The 24,314-nt window shown below is 38.3% G+C and overlaps 1 protein-coding gene across 1 annotated transcript in view; it reads left to right on the forward strand.

The window, feature by feature from the left end:
- The first annotated feature begins 4,702 nt into the window (after window positions 1–4,702).
- Window positions 4,703–24,314, forward strand: part of LOC124545340 (probable ATP-dependent RNA helicase DDX52) — a 56,386-nt gene continuing 36,774 nt past the window's right edge. Inside the window, exons 1-5 of the mRNA XM_047124239.1 lie at window positions 4,703–4,872; window positions 11,594–11,815; window positions 18,503–18,688; window positions 18,786–18,937; window positions 24,123–24,226. Coding sequence (XP_046980195.1) covers window positions 4,786–4,872; window positions 11,594–11,815; window positions 18,503–18,688; window positions 18,786–18,937; window positions 24,123–24,226 — 751 coding nt within the window. The 5' untranslated portion in view covers window positions 4,703–4,785. The remainder of the gene's footprint in view (window positions 4,873–11,593; window positions 11,816–18,502; window positions 18,689–18,785; window positions 18,938–24,122; window positions 24,227–24,314) is intronic.

Consider the following 24,314-nt stretch of genomic DNA (forward strand, 5'->3'; position numbering starts at 1 on the left):
GTCATGTTAAAAGTATTCTGGGATACATACAACACAAGGGTTGTTTTTAAAATGTCAGTGAAATATTGTTGTAGGTTTTGCTATCACGTAATACTAAAATAATAATAAACAATACATAGCGGAAATATTTTATGTGAATTAAAATGAAATCACATTGAGTGCTTATACAATAAGTTTATTTCAAATGACAAAATAATAATACGTGTGACGTACCTGTAAAAGAATTAACAAACTAAGGTAGTTCCATTACATAAAATGTTAAAATTAACTGAGACAACAGAGATAAATGAAAATTGATGGTACAGCGAAATGAAATCATATTTTTCAGTACATAGGTATTGTCATCTTGAAAACTAAATTATTTAGTTACATTAGGAAGATCACTTTTTCCTAAAAGTTCACTGCAGTTCAACTGGGAAGCAGTGTCGTCCCCTTCTTACAAACAATACCGCCAACATTCGCACACTTATATCATATTCAGATCGAAATAAAAGTATGTTAGATGCATTTGTTGACTTCCTCATAAATTTAAGTGTTATGCGTTCCCATGAATGTTTAAAACTTATGTGATGAAGTTTTTAATTCCTTGTTTCTTTGTTCCTTCACTATTTCTCAAATTGCCCCACATTGGACATGTTCTTAAAAATATATTATATAAAATGAAGATGCATTGATAATAAAATATTATTGGAATTATCTATTCCACCATGAATGGAAGCATATTTTACCTTTGTTTCACTCACTTGCATATCAAACTATAGCCATATGAATTAGCCTTTTGAAAGAAGTTCCAATAGCGTTATTTTTCTTAGATGCACATTCATTGTACTTCATAATTTTTTAAACCAACTTACCTCTGACAAATTAACGATCTACCACGCACAGTCTCCATATAAACAAAATACCAGTCTTGCCGATCTCGAAAAAACTAAAATCCTGACCAATCGTTTCAACTTCCCCCACTGTTTTGAATTACCCCATTTTACAGCATATTTTAACTGCTTGTTACTGTAAATATTGTTGAATAACATCTGCTTATCCTTTTACTATGACTATTTCTACGTATTTATTGTATCTGTTTCGTTTTAGTTTCATGTTTTTACTTTCTCTGCAATTGTTTTTTTTTATGAATTAGCTGTACTTTCTCTGACAGTCCTTGTTACGAGTATGTAATGTATGTTTATGTATTTTTTGATTCACCCTATATCCTAACGTCTCATACGCATGTAATTATTAATGGAATATGAGTATAAAGGAAAATGCAAACGTCACCACTCGATGGTGACGGCGCTTTCAGGCCCCGTTGATAGCATCTGTGAATCGATGCTTTTCATTAGCCCATATATGACATCTAGGAGTAGCTCATTTTTGCATTCACCCTTTGGGGGCATCCGATTTCTCATCGTTACCCTTTCTGTATGCGCGTAAGCTAAAATCTGCACCATTACAGTAACGCCCTCACCATTTGCATTAGTTGGTGCTACCTTGCAAACTATGCGAGTAAAAATTCCGATGACGAGTGTGAATACACTATCTAGCGGTAATGCGGTAATGAATGTGCAGGTTTTCAATGCCTGTGAATCTTCTACTTTAATCATCAACATGTTTGTTTTGTGTAATGTCTGCTGTAGTTGTTTGCAATCGAAAGACTCTGTAGTTGAAGATTTGTAGACATCGAATGTGATACAATCGCAAGAATGAAGAATCGATATTCCTCGATTCGTTGAGTCAACATGTTTACTTGTTAGTTGTTTAGTAGAGGTGGGCCAAACAGTTATTCTGGAGTAACCGTTATCACAGTTCCAGTTATTCTTTGATAACCGTTATCGTTAACGGTTATTAATAACTGCCAAGTTATTTTTCGCTAGCGAATACCGATAACTCCGACAGTTAAATAACGACATAGTTGGAATCCATCAGTTTAGTTATCAGTATAACTGCGAGTAGTGTGAAATAGCAGGAATGTCGTATGAATCGTGTCATAACCTCAGCTTGTTAACTCCGGGTACATTTTAGTTGATATTAGAACGATTATTAGTGTTTCAGATTATATGTTTGTAGGTTATCGGTCGCTATTAGAAATATTATCTTCGCAGCTGCGACAGAAAGTACGCGGAACTTCGCCAAAGCACTGTTTAAGTAAAATGTTAACAATGTGCGTTTTTAAGTATGAAGTAATATGTAAACTGAGTACTGTAGGTTAAATTCGAAGCTTAATTTCTTGTGCTGCTCACATAATAGAATAAAGTGTACAGCCTTGTAATACAACAAAATATACGTAATGTGACAGATTCGTTTACTCCTGTGCTGTAAAAGCTAGTCCTATTGGGGAAAGTGTGAGTACGCTAATCCAAGTTTTATGTCAGATTTGCAAACTGCTCGATTTCTCCAGCGACAGCATGTTTATAACATATGAAGACATGCAGATCGAAAAGGTTTGACAGTGTTACATTTCTGGGACTACAACTCGATAATAAATTCAGTTGGGAAGGGCATACCACATTTTTTCATTCTATTATTTCATAAGGGAACATATTCTGTGGTAACTCATCAAACGTAGCAAAAGTTTTTCGCATGTAAAAGCGTGTAATAAAAATCGTTTGTGGTATCAATTCAAGAACATCATGTAGGAACCTGTTCAAGGAACTTTGTATTCTAACCACTGCTTCCTAGTATATTTATTCCTTAATGAAATTTGTTACAAGTATTTCCAACCAATAGCTTAATACATAATATCAGTACTAGAAATGGGAACAGCAATCTACATAAAGACCTAAAATTACTTACCTTGGTCCAAAAGGGGTCCAATATTCAGGAACATGCATTTTCAATAAGCTGCCAGCAAGTCAGCAACCATTAAAAACTTGGTTTCAGATAAGGCACGGTTTACAGTGTGTTTGAATGACTATTTGATACATAAGTGTCTGATTCCACTCATCATCAATATGCCGGAAATGTCTATTTTAAGTGTGTCTATGACGTCACTACATACACATGGCAACAAACACGAAGATACATATAAATAATACAATAACATTTCCCACCAAAAATACAATCAAACCAATGGGACAACTGCGGGAAGTTGGGGGTTTTAGGGTGAGGACAAGCTAGTAAAAAAAACACACTATGATCCCAAAACACAAAATGAAGAACAAAAAGAAAAAAAATACAGCATTCTGCTACACCAACAAAAATCTGCAGGAATCGGACACTTCCCTTGAACAATATAGGTCAACTATAGGTGACCATACCAAAACACCAATACCCACAACTAAAAGTACGAAAATTGGAATCAGACATTTCCCTTGACCTACATAGGTCAACCTCAGATGACGATACTAAAACATCAACACACACAATTATGAAAATGGGAATCGGTCATTATCCGGTGACCTATATAGGTCCACCACAGCTACTGATGCCAAAAAACCAACACCTACAACTGCGAAAAATAAAACCACAATCCCAAAAGTCCACAAATCAATCATCCCTACATATATTAAATCACATTCAATACTTCATAAATACACAAAACATCACAGCTAGAAAAAAAAAAATTAATTACCACCAGCAAATTCCGGCACTGCAACCTAGATCGACAGCCCCCCCCCCCCCCCCCCACACACACAAAAACCAACTCATAAACACCGTGCCGTAATGACATTCACACACCACAACACCTTTACGTCGAAGCAGACGGGTGGAATCAGACGCTTCCAGTGACCCCTCCTTCTACTCTGTAGATGAATATCGTAACAGAGACTGATAGACCAGCTTAGGTAAAAATTCTGCTATATTTCAGTTTTGACAGCACTTGGTTGCAACAGTCAAGATCGGGTATTCTGTGTACGATAAAATTATTAGAAGTACGTAACTGTGTTTTATTCTGTCAGTGTACCAATTCTGTAAATATTAGCAGTTACTGTGATATATTCACGTATTTTGACAATCTCCTGACAAATGATGAGGATAATAATTATTATATTCCACTGTATTATGTTATACTTTCTGACATGTTATTTGTCATTCGCGATGGCCAGCGGCTATTTCCGTAGCAGTACGAAAATATTTGTTCGCTCCAGTTACTATCCTCTCTGGAAATATCACCTGGAACTACGACCTTTAACTGGAGTTACCGAGTCAGGAACGTCTAGACACACAGTTATTCCGTTACCAGCTTCCAGGTTATCTGTGGTGGTAGCCCGATAACTACCAGAGAAGTAGAACTACGAGCCAATAACGATAACTGCCAGAGGAGAATACCGGCTCTGACAGTTATTTCCATAGTCGCTCGAATTCCTTAGTAACTTTCCTTGTACTACCCGTCCAAGCTAAATTAACACGTAAGGCGGTGGCTTAAGGGAACGACCGTACTTGTTAATGCCTGTACTGCAGCTCCTATCAGCCACGGCTCGGACATTAACTTTATTTAATTGTTTATTCTAAAAGTAACGAAGGCCCACGAAATAGTACACAGTTCTTATCAACAGATGGCGCGCAGTCTCACAGTTATTCCCATGGTCTATAGAACGCCTTCCAAATGCGCAGTACGATCTTCGGTCAACAGATGGCGCGAGGCACTGTTGACACTAAACAGTTATTGAAATAACTGCCAGAATCAGAGGAACGGTTATCGCAGTAACCGTTACTTCTCAGTAACCGGTTATTTCTATCAGTTACGTTATTTTTTGCCACCTCTATTGTTTAGTGTTTGTTGCTGTCCACACGTGTGATGGTTGGTGTGTTCACTGTTTACAGTTCGGTGTAGGTTAGCCGAGAGTTGTCATGGATGCGGAGGACTTGTTCCGTAAACTTTCAAATGGAGCGAAGTTTGATCTAAAGAAATTTCAATACGATGCACAGAAACTTCAGGTGAGGAACTACCCAGTTGTCAAATTTGTAATATGAAACATGCCACTGATTTTTAATTTAATTGTATTTTTCGGCGGGGTCAGGGATTTTCACCTGCCTCGAGATGACTGGGTGTTTGTGTTGTCCTCATCATTTCATCATCATCCAGGAAAGTGGCGAAATTGGACTGAGCAAAGATTGGATAATTGTACGGGCGCTGATAACCACGCCGTTGAGCGCCCCACAACCCCAACATCATCATCATCATCAAATTGTATTTTTCCAAAGACTGGTTTTCGGAATAGTCCCAGTAGATCTATGATGTGGTCTAAATCCAAAGTAGTGATCAAATTTTTCGTTTTAGTGTTCGTCAAGTAATGCATTTCTATTGGTAAGATGTATAGGGGCAATTATGGCTGTATATATTATGTTTTTCGAAATAATTATTCAATTTCCAACAGTCAAAATCTCATTAGTAAAAAAAAAAAAAATTACACTATGGATAAAATACCAACCTGATTGTAGTCGATATTAAAAATCATAACACGAACCCATCTGTGGAAACAACATTCGGTATGTTATTTGGTTCTAATATTAACAGTAGTCGACAGCAGAATTTCTTTCCGTATTTTTCGCAAACGAACCTGCACTGATCAAATAGTGTCGCCCTGTTTAACATACCATCATTCTAAAAAAAAAAAAGCCTTTTTTTCATTCTACCATCTTCGGATATGTACTCCTTTACTTGATGAAAATCTCTACTCTGTGATTAATTATATTAAAAATGTCGGCCATTAATAGGTACAAACCAACCATTTTCGAAAATAGAACCAATAATAGACTCGTCACTCTTGGCTCTTCTAGTAGTAATGAACGTAAGAAGGGAAAAACAAAACATATACCATTTTAGGGCCTCTATCTTGGAGGTCTCCTCCGGAAGAAGTACGATTGCAAATTACATTTTCTACTAATAACAAGTTGAAAAATAATCTTATTTGTAATTTGAGACCAGTACATTCACCCTTAAAAATCTCAAAGGTCTATAAAATCAGCTGTGACACATTTCCAGCCTGTTACATAGCATATACAGGACACATGCAATATTGTTACATTTGAAGAACATCTTGTAGCAAAAGAAGGTAAAAATATATATGACTCGTTCTTTGCTGACCACTTATTAATTACAGTTCATAAGCCTAAAGAAGTTCCCCCAATATCCTGCGCACACACACACACACACACACACACACACACACACACACACACACACACACACACACAAGGTAGGCTTCAGACTTGATGCCCTTGAAGAATTAGAAATTTTCAAACACCTTTCCCTTAATGATGGTTTCATTCTGAATGAAGAGTTGCGGCAATGTAATAAAAAATTCTTTATTTGTATAAAGCCCTTACTTATAAGTGAGTATATCTGACTCCTCATCTTCTTCGCAGTACATCCTAAACTAACATCTTCCTCTCTCCTTGTCTATTATTACACTGAGATACGATATTCGCTATTGCATTGTCTTGTACTTTTTATTTTGCGTAATACTGGCTGTTGATTTTTGAGATGATGACTTATATGGTACTGAAGTTGTTTTTGTCAATGTAAGCAGCTAATTTCTTAGATTGTCAGTAGATGGAATGACTTGTTTCATGTCCATGTTGAGGTAACTTTGGCTTGTGAGCTGCACAGTCTGATGCCACCTCCAGTGACTCTTTGGTCTTACAGCCCCTAGTGGCATACAGTGTGCCACATTATGTAGCTATAATTTTTGCTGATAAGTATTGTTCTTACATCAATTCCAATACCTTTAATTTTTGTGTGGTTTTAAATATGAGTTTAAGAATTATTTTACATGGCAGGAGCTTTTTGCTCGTAAATCCTTTTTCTGCTTTGCCTACATGAGAATACAGTCACCTCATAAATATGTTCAATATAATAACAATATATTCTTGGTTTTCCCTCTATATGAACGGGTTTGGATCTTTTATAGGTAGGGCCTATTTCCCCCCCCCCCCCCCCCTCTGATGAAAGACACCCACAGTTGGTGTCAAAACTCGTCAAATCAAATCTCTTGGGACTAGTCGGCTGTATTACACAAATCACAGCTATAAACAGTAAACTAATTTGAGGATAACAAAAGAAAATGTTGTGGGTAGTCCTTGCAACAATCAGCTGATATGTTCCAGTTAATGTCATTGATTTACATTAATTAATTTGAACGTTTATGTTGACATATGACAGGAAAGTAATGTCTGATATTTGTGCCTTGTGCAGTGCGAAGTCTGACACTAATTTTTGCACTTGACATTCTCATATTGTTGAACCCTTTTATTTTCAAGTGTTGCCGGTAGCTGTTTGTATTGCTTGTTCTAACTATGCCACATCATATTGCTCATGTGGTTATAGGAACCATCAAAATGTACTGATATTGGTTATGAAGTGATTGAACTTTTCATTAGAGCTGCTTTGTGTAGTGTTATAAAAGAGCAAAAACAAAAAAAGAATTAGATTGAGCAAGCAATACGGAGAAATTGTTACAAAGAGTGGGTGTTACAAGATGTTAGAAAGTCAAACTGTTCAACCCAAATTGGAAAAACCTACATTTAAGCCAACACAGGAGATAAGCAAGACTAAGACAAAAGTTCCAAGAGATGCAGGCGTGATAAGGGCTCTTCAGTTTCAAATTGGGGAGCTCTTGATAGTGATTCCAGTGATGATATGGACCTCATTGACTCTCAGTTATAAATACTGGGTGGCCCAAAAAGGATGGTCGGATTTGAACTGCGTAGTACCATTGAAAGGTGAGGAGGGGGGACCACTGCCGGCCGTCTGCAAGTCGGCCATTACACCCAGTTTGCCACGAGATGGCGCAGTGGACGGTCGAGCATCGTGTTTTTGCTGTGGAACAGTTTTTCAGAAATGATGAATCGTTTATTACTGTGCAACGATTGTTTCGACAACGTTTTGGTGTAGCGCGTGATGGACCCATTCCAGATCGCAGATCCATATCACGTTGGGTGACTGCATTCCGGACAACAGGGTCTGTCAAAAGTGGTAAATCTACAGGGCGTACACGTACGGCAGTTACTCCACAGAACATTGATGATGTTAGAGCGTCAGTGCTGCAAAGCCCGCGTCGTTCCACTAGGCGTCGTGCTCAAACTTTAGGCCTCAGCCGTAGTTCGTTGCAGCGTATTTTAAGCCGTGAGTTACAGTTTCACCCATACAAAATTATGATCATGCAAAAGCTGTATGATCGTGATTTTGAGCAGCGAAGACAATTTTGTGAATCAATGCTTGACATTTTGTACTCTAATAATGATGTTGTGCTTCTTATGTCAGATGAAGCCCATTTCCATTTAGACGGCTATGTCAATAAACAAAACTGCAGGTACAGTATTGGGCAGCAGATAATCCCAGAGAATTGCACCAAAAGCCTCTTCATAGTGCTAAGGTAACATTCTGGTGTGGAATTTCAAGATTGGGGATTGTTGGTCCTTATTTTTTTGAGGAGAACAACGCTACAGTCACAGTGAACTCGAAACGTTACGTTAACATGCTACGTAGCTTTTTGGTGCCGAAACTGCGAGAGTTACATGTGAATCGAGATCGAATTTGGTTTCAACAGGACGGGGCCACGGCCCACACAGCCAATGACTCCATGTGTGTTTTAAGGCGGATGTTCCCCCACCACATCATCTCGCGTTTTGGAGATGTCCACTGGCCCGCGAGATCGCCTGACCTCTCAGCCTGTGATTTTTTTCTTTGGGGATATCTAAAGTCAAAAGTCTACGTAAAGAAGCCCCGAAACTTAATTGATCTGAAGGAGGCAATCAGTGCGGAAATTATGGCAATTCAAGAAGAAACAGTAGTGAAAGTGATGGAAAATTTCGAAGAAAGACTTGTGGAATGCATCACCGAGGAAGGACACCATCTTCCGGAAGTCATTTTCCGTACATGATTTTTTGTGGTTAGTTCTTGTAATTGGGTGCCTGGGAGTTTTAGTTACGTAATTGAATAAAATTAATTTGTAAAACTGATGGAGTTATAGTTATTTAAAATGTGACCATCCTTTTTGGGCCACCCTGTATTATTGTGTTAAAATAAATGCCACTCAGGGAAGATTTTGCAGAATATGTACTGCAGAGTGTATTATAAAGAACAGTGGTGTGGTGGAAGCGTTTTAACTGCAAACCTTCAAATTCATGTGCTGCCTGAAACATACGATTGATCAAAGGAAAATAATTTCATAGAAGTTAATGTGAAATACGTATTACATGGCCCCATGAAACTGATAAATGGTTTATTTGGCAGTGAAAGTCATCAAAAAGAAATAGGCGGAATGAAAAAAGACATAAATTACTATAACATTTCGCTATATATAAATGATGACTTTTCTGAAATTGTAAATCTTTTCATTTGTTTTCAAATGAATATCATGGTTTGCCCATCTTACTTTTGTAGGTTACCTTTCACTGCCACAGTGAAATCTACTCCCATACACAGGCTACCAGTAATAAGTCATATCCCCCTGCCAGATCTCAGACGTAAAGATGTTCTCTTAAGAGAGTTCAACAAAATAATGGACAATCCAGAACTACCGGTACATTCTGACATCAGCAATGCAAATACCAGTCGCCTACATTCGAGAAAACCAACAAGGGATGGCATAAACTTGAGGAACAGCAATTATCAAATACCATTGAGTGGCAGAAGAGACTTAACGACAAATGCTGCCCAATAGTGCCTCCTGTGAAGAAGAAACCGCCACCTGGTTTCAACCTTCCTCCCAGACAATGGTCCACACTAAACAGAATCTGAACCAACCATGGGAATTGTGCAGCCTCCCACTTCAAGTGGAACATAACTTCAATGCATGATTGTGACTGTGATGCTACACAACAGACGATCCAGCACATCATCACTGAATGTAGAACAAGGAAGTATAATGGCAGTGCTAGTGGCTTTGCTCTCTCAACTCCGGAAACCATAGACCAAATTTGTAATCTAGATATACAAGTGTAAATTTCAATCATGATAGATGTTGTATCTCTAGCCATATGCTAAATAAATAAATAAATGATGACCTTTCTATAAAGTGTTCTTGTGTGTTACATATCAGTTGTAGTATGTTATGTGTATATATATAAAAAATGTAACATTCTTTATCTTTAAGAAATAATGAAGTTTTTGTATGGAAAAAGCTAAATTCGTTTTTGTATTGATGGTCTGACAGCCAAGATTGGGTGTTCTGGATTTGGTGAAAATTTCGGGCAGACAGATGTTACTGTTATCTCTGCAAGACATGTAGTACAAATATAGAGGGGAGTGTTACTCTGTTTAAGGATGCCAGGTGGGGTAATTAGAACATAAGGTTGCTTACATAAAGTGCTTCTTTTTTTGTATAAATTATGGACCCGTTTTAACTGCAACAGGCTGTCAATTTTATTCATTTAATTCACCATGCATATAAATTACGTCACTGCTCAGTTTCGGCCTTAGGCCATTAGCAAATGTTTGATAATGATGATGTGCGTGTCACATTTAAAAATGTTTGTTTTGTGTGGGCAGACATCGTCCCACCCATACACACATTTAGTGTCACAGATATGGTCTTACAATAATATCATAATTTGATAATGGTCTATGGCTGAAACTGGCCAGTAATGTAATATAGGTGCAGCCAGCAGGGGTGGCTGAGCGGTTCTAGGCACTACAGTCTGGAACTACGCGACCGCTACGGTCGCAGGTTCGAATCCTGTTTTGGGCATGGATGTATGTGATGTCCTTAGGTTAGTTAGGTTTAAGTAGTTCTAAGTTCTAGGGGACTGATGACCACAGCACTTAAGTCCCATAATGCTCAGAGTCATTTGAATACATGTGCATTATGTGTTAAAGGAATAAAATTGACAGCATATGGTGGTTAAAATGGTCCCATCACTTAGATGTTACATTGAGGCCCTGGACACGTACATGAAGAAAAAATTTCTTTTTAACTGTTAGTGGTTTGCTTATCAGATATGCTAAGAACATTACTGAATTGGAACAGCTTAAGTATTAACAATATGTTTTATTGAAATGTTTAGGTTGCTTTGTTTATAAGTTTTACAAGAATCCAAAATATGTTACATTTCTGTTCTAAATGTGGTGTCACCGCCAGACACCACACTTGCTAGGTGGTAGCCTTTAAATCGGCCGCGGTCCATTAGTATACGTCGGACCCGCGTGTCGCCACTGTCAGTGATAGCAGACCGAGCGCCACCACACGGCAGGTCTAGAGAGACTTACTAGCACTCGCCCCAGTTGTACAGCCGACGTTCATAGCAATGGTTCACTGACAAATACGCTCTCATTTGCCGAGACGATAGTTAGCATAGCCTTCAGCTACATTTGCTACGACCTAGCAAGGCGCCGTATTCAATTGATATTTATTATGTGAAGCATGTATCATCAAGAGCGATGTTCTACAATTGTGGATTAAAGTTAAGTATTATATCAACTACGTACTTTATTTGCAATTCTCAAGATATTGTCCTGTTCCAGACCTCACGCCAGTCAGCGTGTAATTAAACGCGTGCATTTCGGCCTCCTCTAGAAAAACAGTGTTGGCTCTTCTGCCAACACTACACTAATTATTCTGGTTTTCCCACAGGTTAAACTTGTGAGCTACTTACTGAAATAGTGACTAACCCATGTTTCACTATATATGATGGATTACTTACATTGACTTTTCAGGTTATAAAACCGAAGCGTGTTGTTGGCCCCTTCCCTATACAGATTAACTCACAAAATGATGTTCAGCACAAGAAACTAGACTATGAAGAGCTCACGCAACCACAAGAGAGTTTATCAACTGAGCTGAAATTGATTGGTTCTATAACAGCTGATGGCAACAAGAAAAAGCATCTGAGTAATAAGGACATAAGAAATAAAGAAGCTGCTCTTAATCAGGAGAAGGTATGTATGGTTTTCATTATTTTTTAAAGAAAGTAAGCTTTTAGAATAAGCAGTGAATAGACAGAGCACTAAGGTCTTATTGTAGAGATAATCTAAGGCATCCTAAATCTAGGTGCTGTGAAGTTACTGTAAGATTTTCATCTTTATTTGTTGTCCAAGTGGCTATTTGTTTTACAGTGTACTTGTTACACATAGAACAAATGTAAATAAACAATAAATAAATCAACACATACTAAAATTATACTGCAACAAACCACTCTTAAGTCAAAACATTAAAATACTAATTTCGGCTCAAATGTAGGTTGGGGCTAGCTGCAGTCACAGCAGTCTTCTCTAATAATCATAGGTTGCCACCACATCAGTTTCACGTAGCCTGTTGGATGACACTTTGACGTAAACAGTGAGAGACAAGAAAAGAATCTTACGTATTTCTTTTGCCATAATCGAAACCATTCTCTTCTTTGCAGTTTTTGCTATTTATTTGTGGTTTTGATCATGTATTTTTTCTGATTATGGCTAAAAATTTTATGAAATGGTGACACGTTGGAGTGCTGTACCTCTGTGATGAGAAACTGTTGTGTTGGAAATTATTAAAGAGAACATTTTACCAGGCACAACAATGATATCAGATTTTTTTCGTATATAGAAGTGCCTGAACGACAAGGGCTTTAGCCATCTCACTGTAGGCCACAAATTAAGAAAATGTACTAGTGATGTCAGATTGCTTTTTAGCTTAGCATGATGTCTAGGTTAGGTTCATATGTGATGGTTTGACATACAGTAAATTCATCATATTCATTCTCACAGATATTTTGTTTGCTATTTTCTGAAATATATTATGAATTGTGAGTTTGTGGTGACATTGGGACCTAGTAACACAGCTCACATTGCTGCAAGAAAAATGAGCAGCAGATACAGTAATAATATTTGTAGCCACAAATACACTACTGGCCATTACAATTGCTACACCACGAAAATGACATGCTACAGAACGAAATTTAACTGACAAGAAGAAGATGCTGTGATATGCAAATGATTAGCTTTTCAGAGCATTCCCACAAGGTTGGTGCCGGTGGCGACGCCTACAATTTGCTGACATGAGGAAAGTCTCCAACCGATTTCTCATACACAAACAGCAGTTCACTGACGTTGCCTGGTGAAACATTGTTGTGATCCCTCGTGTAAGGAGGAGAAATGTGTACCATCACGTTTCCGACTTTGATAAAGGTCGGATTGTAGCCTATCGTGATTGTGGTTTATTGTATCGTGACATCGCTGCTCGTGTTGGTCGAGATCCAATGACTGTTTGCAGAATATGGAATCGGTGGGTTCAGGAGGGTAATATGAAACGCCGTGCTGGATCCCAACGGCCTCGTATCACTAACAGTCGAGATGACAGGCATCTTATCCGCATGGCTGTAATGGATCGTGCAGCCACGTCTCAATCCCAGAGTCAGCAGATGGGGACGTTTGCAAGACAACAACTGTCTGCACAAACAGTTCGACGATGTTTGCAGCAGGATGGACTATCAGCTCGGAGACCATGGCTGCGGCTACCCTTGAAGCTGCATCAGAGACAGGAGCGCCTGCAATGGTGTACTCAATGACAAACCTGGGTGCACGAATGGCAAAACAACATTTTTTCGGATGACTCCAGGTTCTGTTTACAGCATCATGATGGTCGCATCCGTGTTTGGCAACATCGTGGTGAACGCACATTGGAAGCGTGTATTCGTCATCGCCATACTGGCGTATCACCTGGCGTGATGGTATTGATGGTATGGGGTGCCATTGGTTACACGACTCTGTCACCTCTTGTTTGCATTGATGGCACTTTGAACAGTGGGCGTTACATTTCAGATGTGTTATGACCCGTGGCTCTATCCTTCATTCGATCCCTGCGAAACCCTACATTTCAGTAGGATAATGCACGACCGCATGTTGCAAGTCCTGTTCGACTGCTGCCCTGGCCAGCACATTCTCCAGATCTCTCACCATTAATAAATCTAAATTATCAAGATTCAAATTTATTTTTTATTGGTTGATGTCGTACTGAATGATCCTTTAATGAAAGGAGTCTGCTTAGTCATTTTAATTGTAGAAACCTTGTAAAATGTGTACATATTACAAATTTAAGTTCCCCACTGTGCCTTGAGGTCTGTATGTGATAGCTAACCTCAGAAACTACTGCAGGCATTTTGGTATGATTTTTACTACTAGGTGGACTTATGCATGAGGCACATTTGTATATATAAATTACTACAGCTATGCTAGACAAGTCATCTGGTTATAGATACCCATGCAAAGCTGGGGTGGATCACAAGTTTATTTATTTATTATTGATTGAGATTTTCCTGTATACAAAGGTTTTATCTTCAACATAAAAAATACCTGGAAATTTTACCCTAATATCTCAATTTATCTTCTCAGTATGTCCCTGCAGGTGCTTCGATCTTGTTTATCTTCTTCCTCTGTGCCAAGTCCATTGTTAATCGTTCATTTTGGATCCAGGTGGTCATAGGGTGTCCTCTTCTTTTCCTCTGATTCCCATTCCAGGATCGTTTTCAGAATTCTGGCTTCCTTCTTCTTACATGCCCGTACAATTGTAACTTCCTTCTATCCATCACGTCGTGTATTCTCTCTCTTACTTCCATTCTCTTTATTATTTCATCGTTTCTTACTGTCTCTCTTCTAGAAATTCTTGCTGATCTTTTCCAGAATTCCATTTCTACTGCTTGCAGTTTTTTTTTAGGTGTTTCTGATTTCAAGTCCAAGTCTCCACGCCATACCTAACTACACTCACCAGTAACAATTTATATATGATTTTTGTTTTGTTTGGTTTATTAGATTTCTGCTCCAGAAGATTGAGTTGAGCATCCCAATGACCTTCCTTCCTTTTATTAATTTCTGTCTCTGCTTTTTCCATGCAACTCTAAACTAGATCTCTAATAACAGGGAGTATTGACCTTCTTAGTTTTCTTTCTCTCTATGTATAAATCATCTGGATCATTAAAGGTATTCTGTTTTCTGGTCATTAATATTCAATTGGGTACACTTATAATTTGCACCCTCCCTGTCTTGTGCTATAACACTTGATTGTCGGCAAATTGTAGATGATGTAAATAAACTCCACCTTTAATTTCTAGCCCCATCCCATTGCATTTATGAGACCATGTCTTAAGTCTGATATCTATATACTTTTTGAATAATGTTGGTGACGTGGGGCAATCTTGTAACAGACCCTTGCTTGTTCTTAATTTCTGTGAAAGTGTACTACCAGCTTTCGCTCGGCATATGTTATCTGTATACATTTCTTGTATTATTTTAATTAAAGGACCCTTTACATTTGCTAAATGCACAGCTCTCCAAAGTAGTTTTCTCATAACAGTATCATATGCTTTTTCTACATCCATGAAAATTAATCCTATGTTTTTCTGATTTTTCCCTATGTTTCTCTAAGATCTGTTGTAATGTGAAAATATGGTCTATGCATGATCTACCAGCTGTGAAGTCACATTGTTCTCCGTGGGTGTTATGGGTTTTAAAATTTATTTCCAGCTTATTTTTAATTATTTTCCCAAAAGTTGTCATTAATGTGTTCATAGCACAAATTCCTCAGTAGTTCGAGCAGCTTTTGAGATCCCCTTTTGTAAATATAGTATTAATATAGTCCAGCTTCATGTCCTTGGTTATTGAATCACTGTGTAACATTTTATTGAATAACCGTGTTATTAGTTTCACAGTTTGTTACCCATATTTTAAGAGCTCCAGATTTATATTACCTGGTCCAGGTGATTTACCATTCTTCCTTGTCCTTAATACCGTACTCACCTTGCTTTCTAAAATTTGGATCTCCTCCCCTTCCTGCTTCTTTTCTTCCCCTGTTCCTTCCTCCAGATACTTTTCTCTATCCTCATTTAATAATTTATGGACATATTCTTCCCATTCTTTTGGTGTTATCAGTTGAAGATTGCTTTTGGTTTCTGTCTCTTGTCAAAGTTCTTTTAATACTGACCACGCTTGTGTCGTTCTCCCAAATCCTAGTTTTGGCACATGACCTTCCTCATGCTTCATTCTTTGCTATTCTTATTTTTTTAATCACTTCATTCTTCTTTTCCTTGTAGATTTTTCTACTTCTGATTTATCATTCAGCCACTGGTTGAATGTGTTCCTCTTTTCTTTAACTACCACTTCTATTTCCTCCGACCACCATTCTGGTGTACGGTTGTGGTTGTTTCTTCTTATGCTCAGCACCTCTGTAGCTATACTTATAACACTGGATTTTATGTAATCCTACATTTCCTCTGTACTTCCTTCAAATTATTCTTCCAATGCCTCCTCCCCCCCCCCCCCCCCCCCCATTCATTCTGGCAGCAAAGAATGTTCGTATACTTTCATCTTGTAGGCTGTCAATATTGAAGGATAGATTTTGAGCTTTCTCAGCACAATTCATTTTAATGTTGCCAGAATCATTCTTTGCATTCTTCCATGGCAAAAAACTCTTCATTTTTACTAAATAATGGTCTGATCCACACTGGGCTCCTCTATAAGATCTAACATCTGCTGTCTTGAAACTACTTGTCTGTTTAGTGATAATATAATCTATTATAAAACCAAGTTCTCTGTTATTCTGCTGCCAAGTATATTTATGAATATCCTTGTGTTTAAAAAATATTGGTAATTTTCAGATCAAGCTGTTCACAAATTTTAATCAGTTGTTCTCCATTGTCACTATATCTCTCTCTCCTTGTTTTCCCACTTCGAACATGATTCTCTAATCCTACTCTTCCATTCATATCCCCCATGATAACTAGTTCCTTCTTCCTTGGGATTTTTTCTGTAGTCTCTCTAATGATTGTCCAGAAAGTATGTTTCTCCTGGTCTCTTGCAGCATTCCTGGGTGCATATACAACTTCTCTGGCAAATAGCGACATTTCTACCATAATAGTACGTTCATTAATAAATTTCCAATTTGTGATTCTCTTTTTTCCTGCTTTGTTTATCTTAATGGAGACTCATGATTTGGCTCTTACCGCTTTGAACACCCCACTCCAAATATGTACACAATTACCAAGTTGTTCTTCTTTGCCTTTCCTTGTGGTCTGAGAGTTCGACAACATCCATTTTGAAACTATTGAGTTCTGTTGGTAATATATTCAGTTTTGTGGAGATACCTTGCACATACCAGCATCCTAGTGGCACTTTCCTTTTTTCTTTGCCAGCTTGTCATCCAATATTCCTGTTTTTTCAAATCATATTATTAGGTTTTTAGCATTTTAATTTTTTATGTGAGTGAGGAGTTGGCCCACTCCACAACCCCCAACCTTGGGGACCAGGTAATTTACTCTCGGGGTTTTCTTCCTTTAGCCTTTGATAAGCCAGTATCACACTACAAGGCAGCAGCCGCTAGTTTTGGTCCACCCTGGGTATTTTATTTCCACGATACCCACCATATCTGGTGACCATTCCCCTGTCAGCCACCTGGGGAGTTGACTGATGGGAGACTAGCACCTCCACATGGGAAGTTTATTTATATGTACCATAATATTTTTAATCTACCAACTGTCATAAACACAATGTCAGATTTGGACCGTACTTTTGGCATGAGTAGAGCACTGCATGTGGAATATAATTTCAGCATCTTATTTGGTCCACATTTTTTATATAATTAGATAATAATCAGATCACAATAGAGGTCAAATTATAACTCTGTGTAAGCTCCAGTCAGGGCATTTCCTATTAAAGTGTCGCTTAGCCGAAGGCTGTTGTTTTCTTTCTAAAAGGAAATGTACCATGTAGATGTAAAGTTTGTTTTGCTGCCAAATCACATAAATATTTTAATTGTCTTTAAGTACAATCACACCAACACTGAACCATGTTTGCATGGTTCAGAAATTGTAGTTGTTAACAATGTGCAAATATATCTTATTTTCTTTTTTGTTTATCTTTTTGCCCCTGAAAAAATAATGCCTTCATCCTAAAATCTTGTCTCCATGGACTCAATAACTCACTGAATGAAAGCCCAATATTTGCTGAAAATGAACTAGTTTATTTTGAAACTGGGGATCCTGTTCATGTTATTCTATGGAGCCTTGTGCAGATTTGTAAGTTTGGTCTTGTAGCACTTTAATAGCACACACATCTCCATTTTTTTCATTATTAAGACAGAATTAAGGCATGAGAGGGATTTTTTATGGCTGTAGATGTGTTACATAATTCCCAATCATCAGTTCCACACAATATTACTTTAAAGAATGTCATGTCTGTGGGTAACAATAGCCACTGAAGTAAACGTTATTGGCATATAATAAGAGCACTTACACTGTAGTGTAAAATACGGATGCCGCATGAGTTCTGTCTGATTTAAGCAGAATTACATTCTTTTTTTAAAATTTATGTGCTACGTAGACATCAGTGTGGTGTGGTGTTTTATGTATTCATTTTGCAAGATCACTTTCTTTCTCAGTCGAATGGCGTGAACTGCAGATATTGCATTGGAATTGTCCAAATAGTCAGTGAATTATCAAGTGTGTTTGACATTTGAGAGAAATATGAAGCTATTATGTTGTTTTGTATAAAGAAAAAGTTGTTGTTGTAAGTATATTAATAAAGCACTAAAGTGCTTTGTGTTAGAAAATTTTTAATGTACTGCATGCAACGTTATGTGATCTTTAAATTCTTTTGCAGATAAATAGGTTCCGAAATCAACAGAAAATATCAGTAAAAGGACATGATGTACCTCCACCAATTGAAAATTTTGAACAGTTGGTAACAGAATATGGAGTTGGACAAGATATTGTTGATAATATTAAAAATCTGGGCTACTCTGTCCCCACACCAATCCAGATGCAAGCAATACCTGTAATGCTGAAGGTCAGTGAATTTTTTGTCTTTACAAAATCTATTTTCCTTGTACTTATTTTGTCATTTTATGTTATAATTCTTCAGTTGACATTTATGACATTTTTAGAACCAGCAGATTTTGGCTTGTGCACCAACAGGATCTGGAAAAACTGCTGCTTTCCTTGTACCTCTCATCCATCACCTTAAAGGGCCAAGGCGGAAAGGTTTTCGTGCAGTTGTAGTCAGTCCAACGAGGGAACTGGCTAAACAGACTTACAGGTATGTGTGTGTGTGTGTGTGTGTGTGTGTGTGTGTGTGTGTGTGTGCGTATACATATATAATTATTTTTTTTCTTTCTCTTTAGGTTTGCAGATCATAGTTGTGATAGTTGTGTTGGTGTGTTGTTGAAGAAGGGAAGGAGAGGTGAACCTTGGCATTGACTGACATCATCTTTGTTTTTTGACCTTTACAGCCATTGCATAAAATCCTTCCTCCCTCTCCCCCCGCCCCCCTCCCTCCCTCCCCTCCGACCCCGCGTGACCATGAGCTATCTATCACCAAATGTGCACCATGCTATACCTCAGTTATATTCCTCGCTCACATCACTGAATGTTTTAAAATGTAAATCAACAAATACTTAAACACTGTTGTGTATAACATGTCCAGCTGTATGCTGATGAATCAAAATATTCAAGTCGCTGTGATACCCTTACTCTACAAGACACTGCAGACATGTTTGAAATTTAACTCAGGCGTTGGGCAACGTATGATGATAAGAAAATCTATGTGACAGCCTCTCCTCTCACTGTGCAAATAACAGTGATGAATATTTCTTCCACCACCGGGGTTTGAACTGACTGAATGGGTTGAGGACCACTGCATAGATACATGTTAGCAATCTTGTGTATGGATGTAAGTCCCTCAGAATGTGGAATAGGTTGATTGGTTTTTATAAACAACACATTTTTCAGTTTTTAAGTGAGTACTTACTGACTTCTTTCTTACAAAAAGTCTTCCATTTTTATGAGTGTTTTATTAGAGGTTAAATTTGTTAAATTTTATGGGTTAGTGTAGATGTTACTTATGTCCCAGTTAGCGATTTAATCCATAGGAGGTGAAAAATAGTACTTTGCGAAATTAGTAGCATGGCTAGTTAATTGCCCCACTGTTAGGAATGCCTTGTAGCATTCTTATGTTGGCAGTCTGCTAGTGGTAGTAGTATGGTATTCTGCCCTATGGCAGGTCTTGTCATGTGTTAAGCCTCTTCCACTTTTGTCTGTCCATAGCCTGTCTTTTCATTTCTGAATATTTGCCTCCTTTGATATTGTCCAGCATTTGATATCTTCTTTTTCCTCTTCCCCTTTTCCCCTCCACCATTCCATATATTCCTTCCTCCAATAAACAGACCCTCCTCAAACAATGTCCAGTCCAGTTCCGTTTTCTCTTTCTGATGACTTCCAGCACGTTTCTTTCTTCTCCAACTCTTCTGAATACTTCGTCATTTCTTACTCGGTCTTCCCATTTCACTTTTTCCATTCTTCTCCATATCCACATCTCTAATGCCTCCAATCTTCTTTCATCTTCCTTCCTCAATGTCCATGTCTCCACACCATATAGCGCAACGCTCCAGATGTAACATTTGGCAAGTCTTTTCCTCAAATCTTTGTGTAGTGGCCCACAAAGTAATTTCTGTTTCCTCTTGAATCCTTCTTTTGCCATTGCAATTCTTTTCCTAATTTCTGTTGAGCAATACATATAATCCATTATTACATTTCCCAAGCAATTGAAGTTATTCGGTTGCTCTATTTCCTCTCCCGCTATTTTCATACGGCATTTTCTCCGCTTTCCTCCAATTACCATGCTTTTCATTTTCTTCTTGTTAATCTTTATTCCATATTCTTCTAATTTTGTGTTTAGATCATCTAATATTTGTTCCATATTTCTTGCACTCTCTGCCATCACAAACATATTGTCTGCAAACCTTATACACTTCATTCTCCGACCCCCTATACAAACTCCTCTCTTTCCATCAAAACTTTCACTAATAATTTCCTCCAGATATATATTGAACAGTGTTGGTGATGAACAACAACCTTATCTTACACCTCTTCACAGTTCAATTTCTTCGCTCATCACACCTCCTATTCTTACTCTTGCTCTTTGTTTCAAATATAGAGCAATCTGCTATATTAACTGATAATTTATTGCACACGTTCATTGACAGCAGGAGAGGTAAGCACATCTTATTTGAATAACGTTGAAGATAATCTTCACTGATATATGCATATAAAATACACAGCCAGAAAAAAATGCAGCTCCCTGAAGGATAAGGTCATTGTATTGACAATTGATGTGACAGGTAGTTCATCATTGTAGGAGTATACGATAACAGATTCAGATCAAATGAAACACAAGTATCACAGTAAAGGATGCTGAAACCATCATTTCAGTACACAACGTGCCCCTCTCTGTTGGCAAAATAGATCTGTATCTCGAATACATATGATCGTGAATGTGTTGAATGGCATCCTGTGATAGATTGTCCAAAGCATCTTGCGCCTTTTGTTGTAATTTGACATTGGTCCTTACAGGCTTTGGAGAACAAGTAAGTTTCCCTTTCATCATGTCCCACAAGTGTTCAGTTGGTAAAAGACCTGCTGGCGAGGGCAGTTGTAAACCACAAAGAGCATGTCGTGTTGCAACAGCCATGTGCGGATATGCCTGGTGCTGCTGAAAAGGAAAGTCACATTCCTGTTGAGGAAATGGCAGCAGTACCCTGTGAATTGTAGTGGACTCTGGTTACTTTGCCCTCCAGAAAGATCAAATGTGACTGTGGGTTGTAACTGATGGCCCCAACACCATAATGCCTTAGATGCGACCTGTGTGTTGTGAACGAATACACTATGGAGTAGGCAACTCACAAGGCCTACGTATGTATGTCCATCACTCCCATACAGTCAGAACCTGCTCTCATCACTGAAGACAACAGAGTGCAATTCTAGTCTCCAGTCAGCTATTTCATGACACCAGAGTAGCCATGCTTGTTGGTGTCACAATGTGAGTGGTAGCCTGGCCAGAGGTTCCCATTTGTCTCTGATGACACAGCAGATGCAACATGTGCCCTGATATCATCTATGGATGATGTTTGGTCAGCTACCTTTGCTTACATAATGCATCATTCTTGTCGTGCGTCTGCACCAGGTGAACATTCAGAACCTTATCTACAGGTGTGTGAATGTTCTAGAGACCACTGTTGAAAGTAGTGACAGACCGATACGTTCTGTCCAATATGTGCAGAGTGTATTGATACGTCCACACGGCTTTCTGCAGGCCCACAATGCTACCCCAAGCTGAAGCTGTTCAACAGGAGTAGTTACTTAGCGGTTAGACTCAGAATAGTTACTGCCTGTAGAGTCAAAACAGAGAGTGCACAGAGAGGTATCCGGAGCACCACCTGATTGCTGTTCACCATGACAAATAAATTGCTATCGCTACAGCCCCTCAGTATGTAGTGTTATACCCTGGTGCCACTGAACACAATCCTCAAGGTGTAAGCTTTTTGTTTTCTGGTATGTATTGACTTGTAAATTGTATAACCTATGAAAATATTAGAATTATGTTTCATGTACAAATGGTTGATTTTTGAAGTCAATTAACAGGCTGCAGTGTCGTGTGTGTGTGTGTGTGTGTGTGTGTGTGTGTGTGTGTGTGTGTGTGAATTGCAGTGTTTCTTACACATACGTTTACACTACTGTTATCTCTAAAATATTTAACAACTTACAAATACCCATGGCATACTTGCAGCTATTTATAAGAAATCAGGATTGCTTCTGGAGCTATCCTATACAAGAAAAAATCTTGGCAATATTCGACTTCACGCCATACATTCTGAGCCATACGTGTAGTCAGCAATACAAGTTCATTAGAAATGGCCATTTTGAGCTCTGTAATTGTTTTTAGCAAAGGAGGCACATACCCAACTACTTTCACACACATCGAGAAATTCAGTTTGGATTTATTAAAAGATTATAATCAGAAAAAGTGAGTTGGAAACACTATTTGGGAGCTGAAGTCTGACTACGGTCGTAAGGGTCGAAGGACCCTGAAGGGAGGCAGTCATTGTGTTCCCTATGTTATTTATTGTGTACAGGGCAATTCAGTATGAACACAGTGATTACAAACAGCTATAACTATTTAACACTTGCAAGACATCATAAGTAGTGCAGAAAATGTAAAAGACAGTTTTATTTTACTGCCCTCGGTCATGTATGCATATATGTGTGCATGTTTTTTGTTGTCATTGAAATGAGAATGAAAGAGCAACTCAAACAGTTTTCCTTACAAGTGTTCAGTGTGAGCATGATATGTCACTCATTGAGTCAATAGGCAAGTTCTTCCCAAACCTTGATCAGTGTGTCTGGAGTAATTGCTGCAACAATGCTATTTCTAAAGCCAGGTAGACCAGCTGGCAGTGGAGGCACATTAACTTGGCCCTTTTTGAACTGTCAAAGGTAAGAACTGCATGATGTTAGATCGTGTGTGAATGTAGAGGTCATGCAAAACAAGTTCTGTCATCCAGCCCTTTGCGCTCAATTCAGCAGTTGGATACAACGCTGTTTAAACTAGTCACATATTGAGCTATGCCAGTGACCATCTTACTACTAAATAAAGTTCCGTGGTTCAGCTTCTGCCAGTTGAGGAAAGACCTGTAGTTCTAGGATAGCAAGATAAGAAACACCAGTCACAGTTCCTCACTGAAAAAGAAAGGCCCACAAATTTTCCGCTGTCATATGGATGGCACAAATAAACTTTCAATTTAGGGGAGTCTCATTACAGCTGTGCCATCTCGTGGGAATTTGCCCCCCCCCCCCCCCCCCCAAATGTGCACATTACGTGTGTTCACATTTCCACTAGTTGAAATGTCATACTGAAGATGACACAATCCAGAAAATCTGCATCGTCATGCAACAACATTTTGTTTGCAAAGTTCACACACAAACCGTAGTTTGTTGGCTGTAGAGCTCGTAACAACTGCAAACAATAAGGACGTTGTTGTAAGCATCTCCTTAAAAGTCTCCACACGGATGTCACTGGAATTGGTAATTCATGACTAGCCCTCTGAACTGATTTCTTGGGAGTACACACGAAACACTCCCACTCGTTCAAAATGTTCTTCAGACACTCTTGGTTGTTCCACACTCTTCCTTCTGCACACAGCGAAACTTAATTGCTCTTTCTTTTGATTTATTATTTGTGGTTGTAAGTTGTATGTAATAATTGCTACAAAGCCCTAAAACCTATGTATTCGTTTTGAAACACCCTGCACATACATTTTTTACACTTATGACGACTGTCAGGATTTGAGCAACTTACCTATGTATTAAAACTGATAAAGTAAATCATTGACGCAGTATGAGAAGTGTACAGTATATCTTGCATTGACAATTTGCTTTCTCTTACACAGAGAATGTTTGAAACTGTCTGAAGGGAGAAACCTAAGGATCCACATTATCAGCAAAGCCAGTCTAGCTGTGAAGAAGTTCGGTCCAGAATCTTCTAAGCGGTTTGGTAAGTTTTTAATCAATTATTGTCTGATGGCACCAATGTTCTCTCATAATCATATCAGGAGTCTTATTTATGGTTATCACCACTTCTC

Source organism: Schistocerca americana, chromosome 8, assembly GCF_021461395.2.
Source record: "Schistocerca americana isolate TAMUIC-IGC-003095 chromosome 8, iqSchAmer2.1, whole genome shotgun sequence".
NCBI lineage: Eukaryota > Metazoa > Arthropoda > Insecta > Orthoptera > Acrididae > Schistocerca > Schistocerca americana.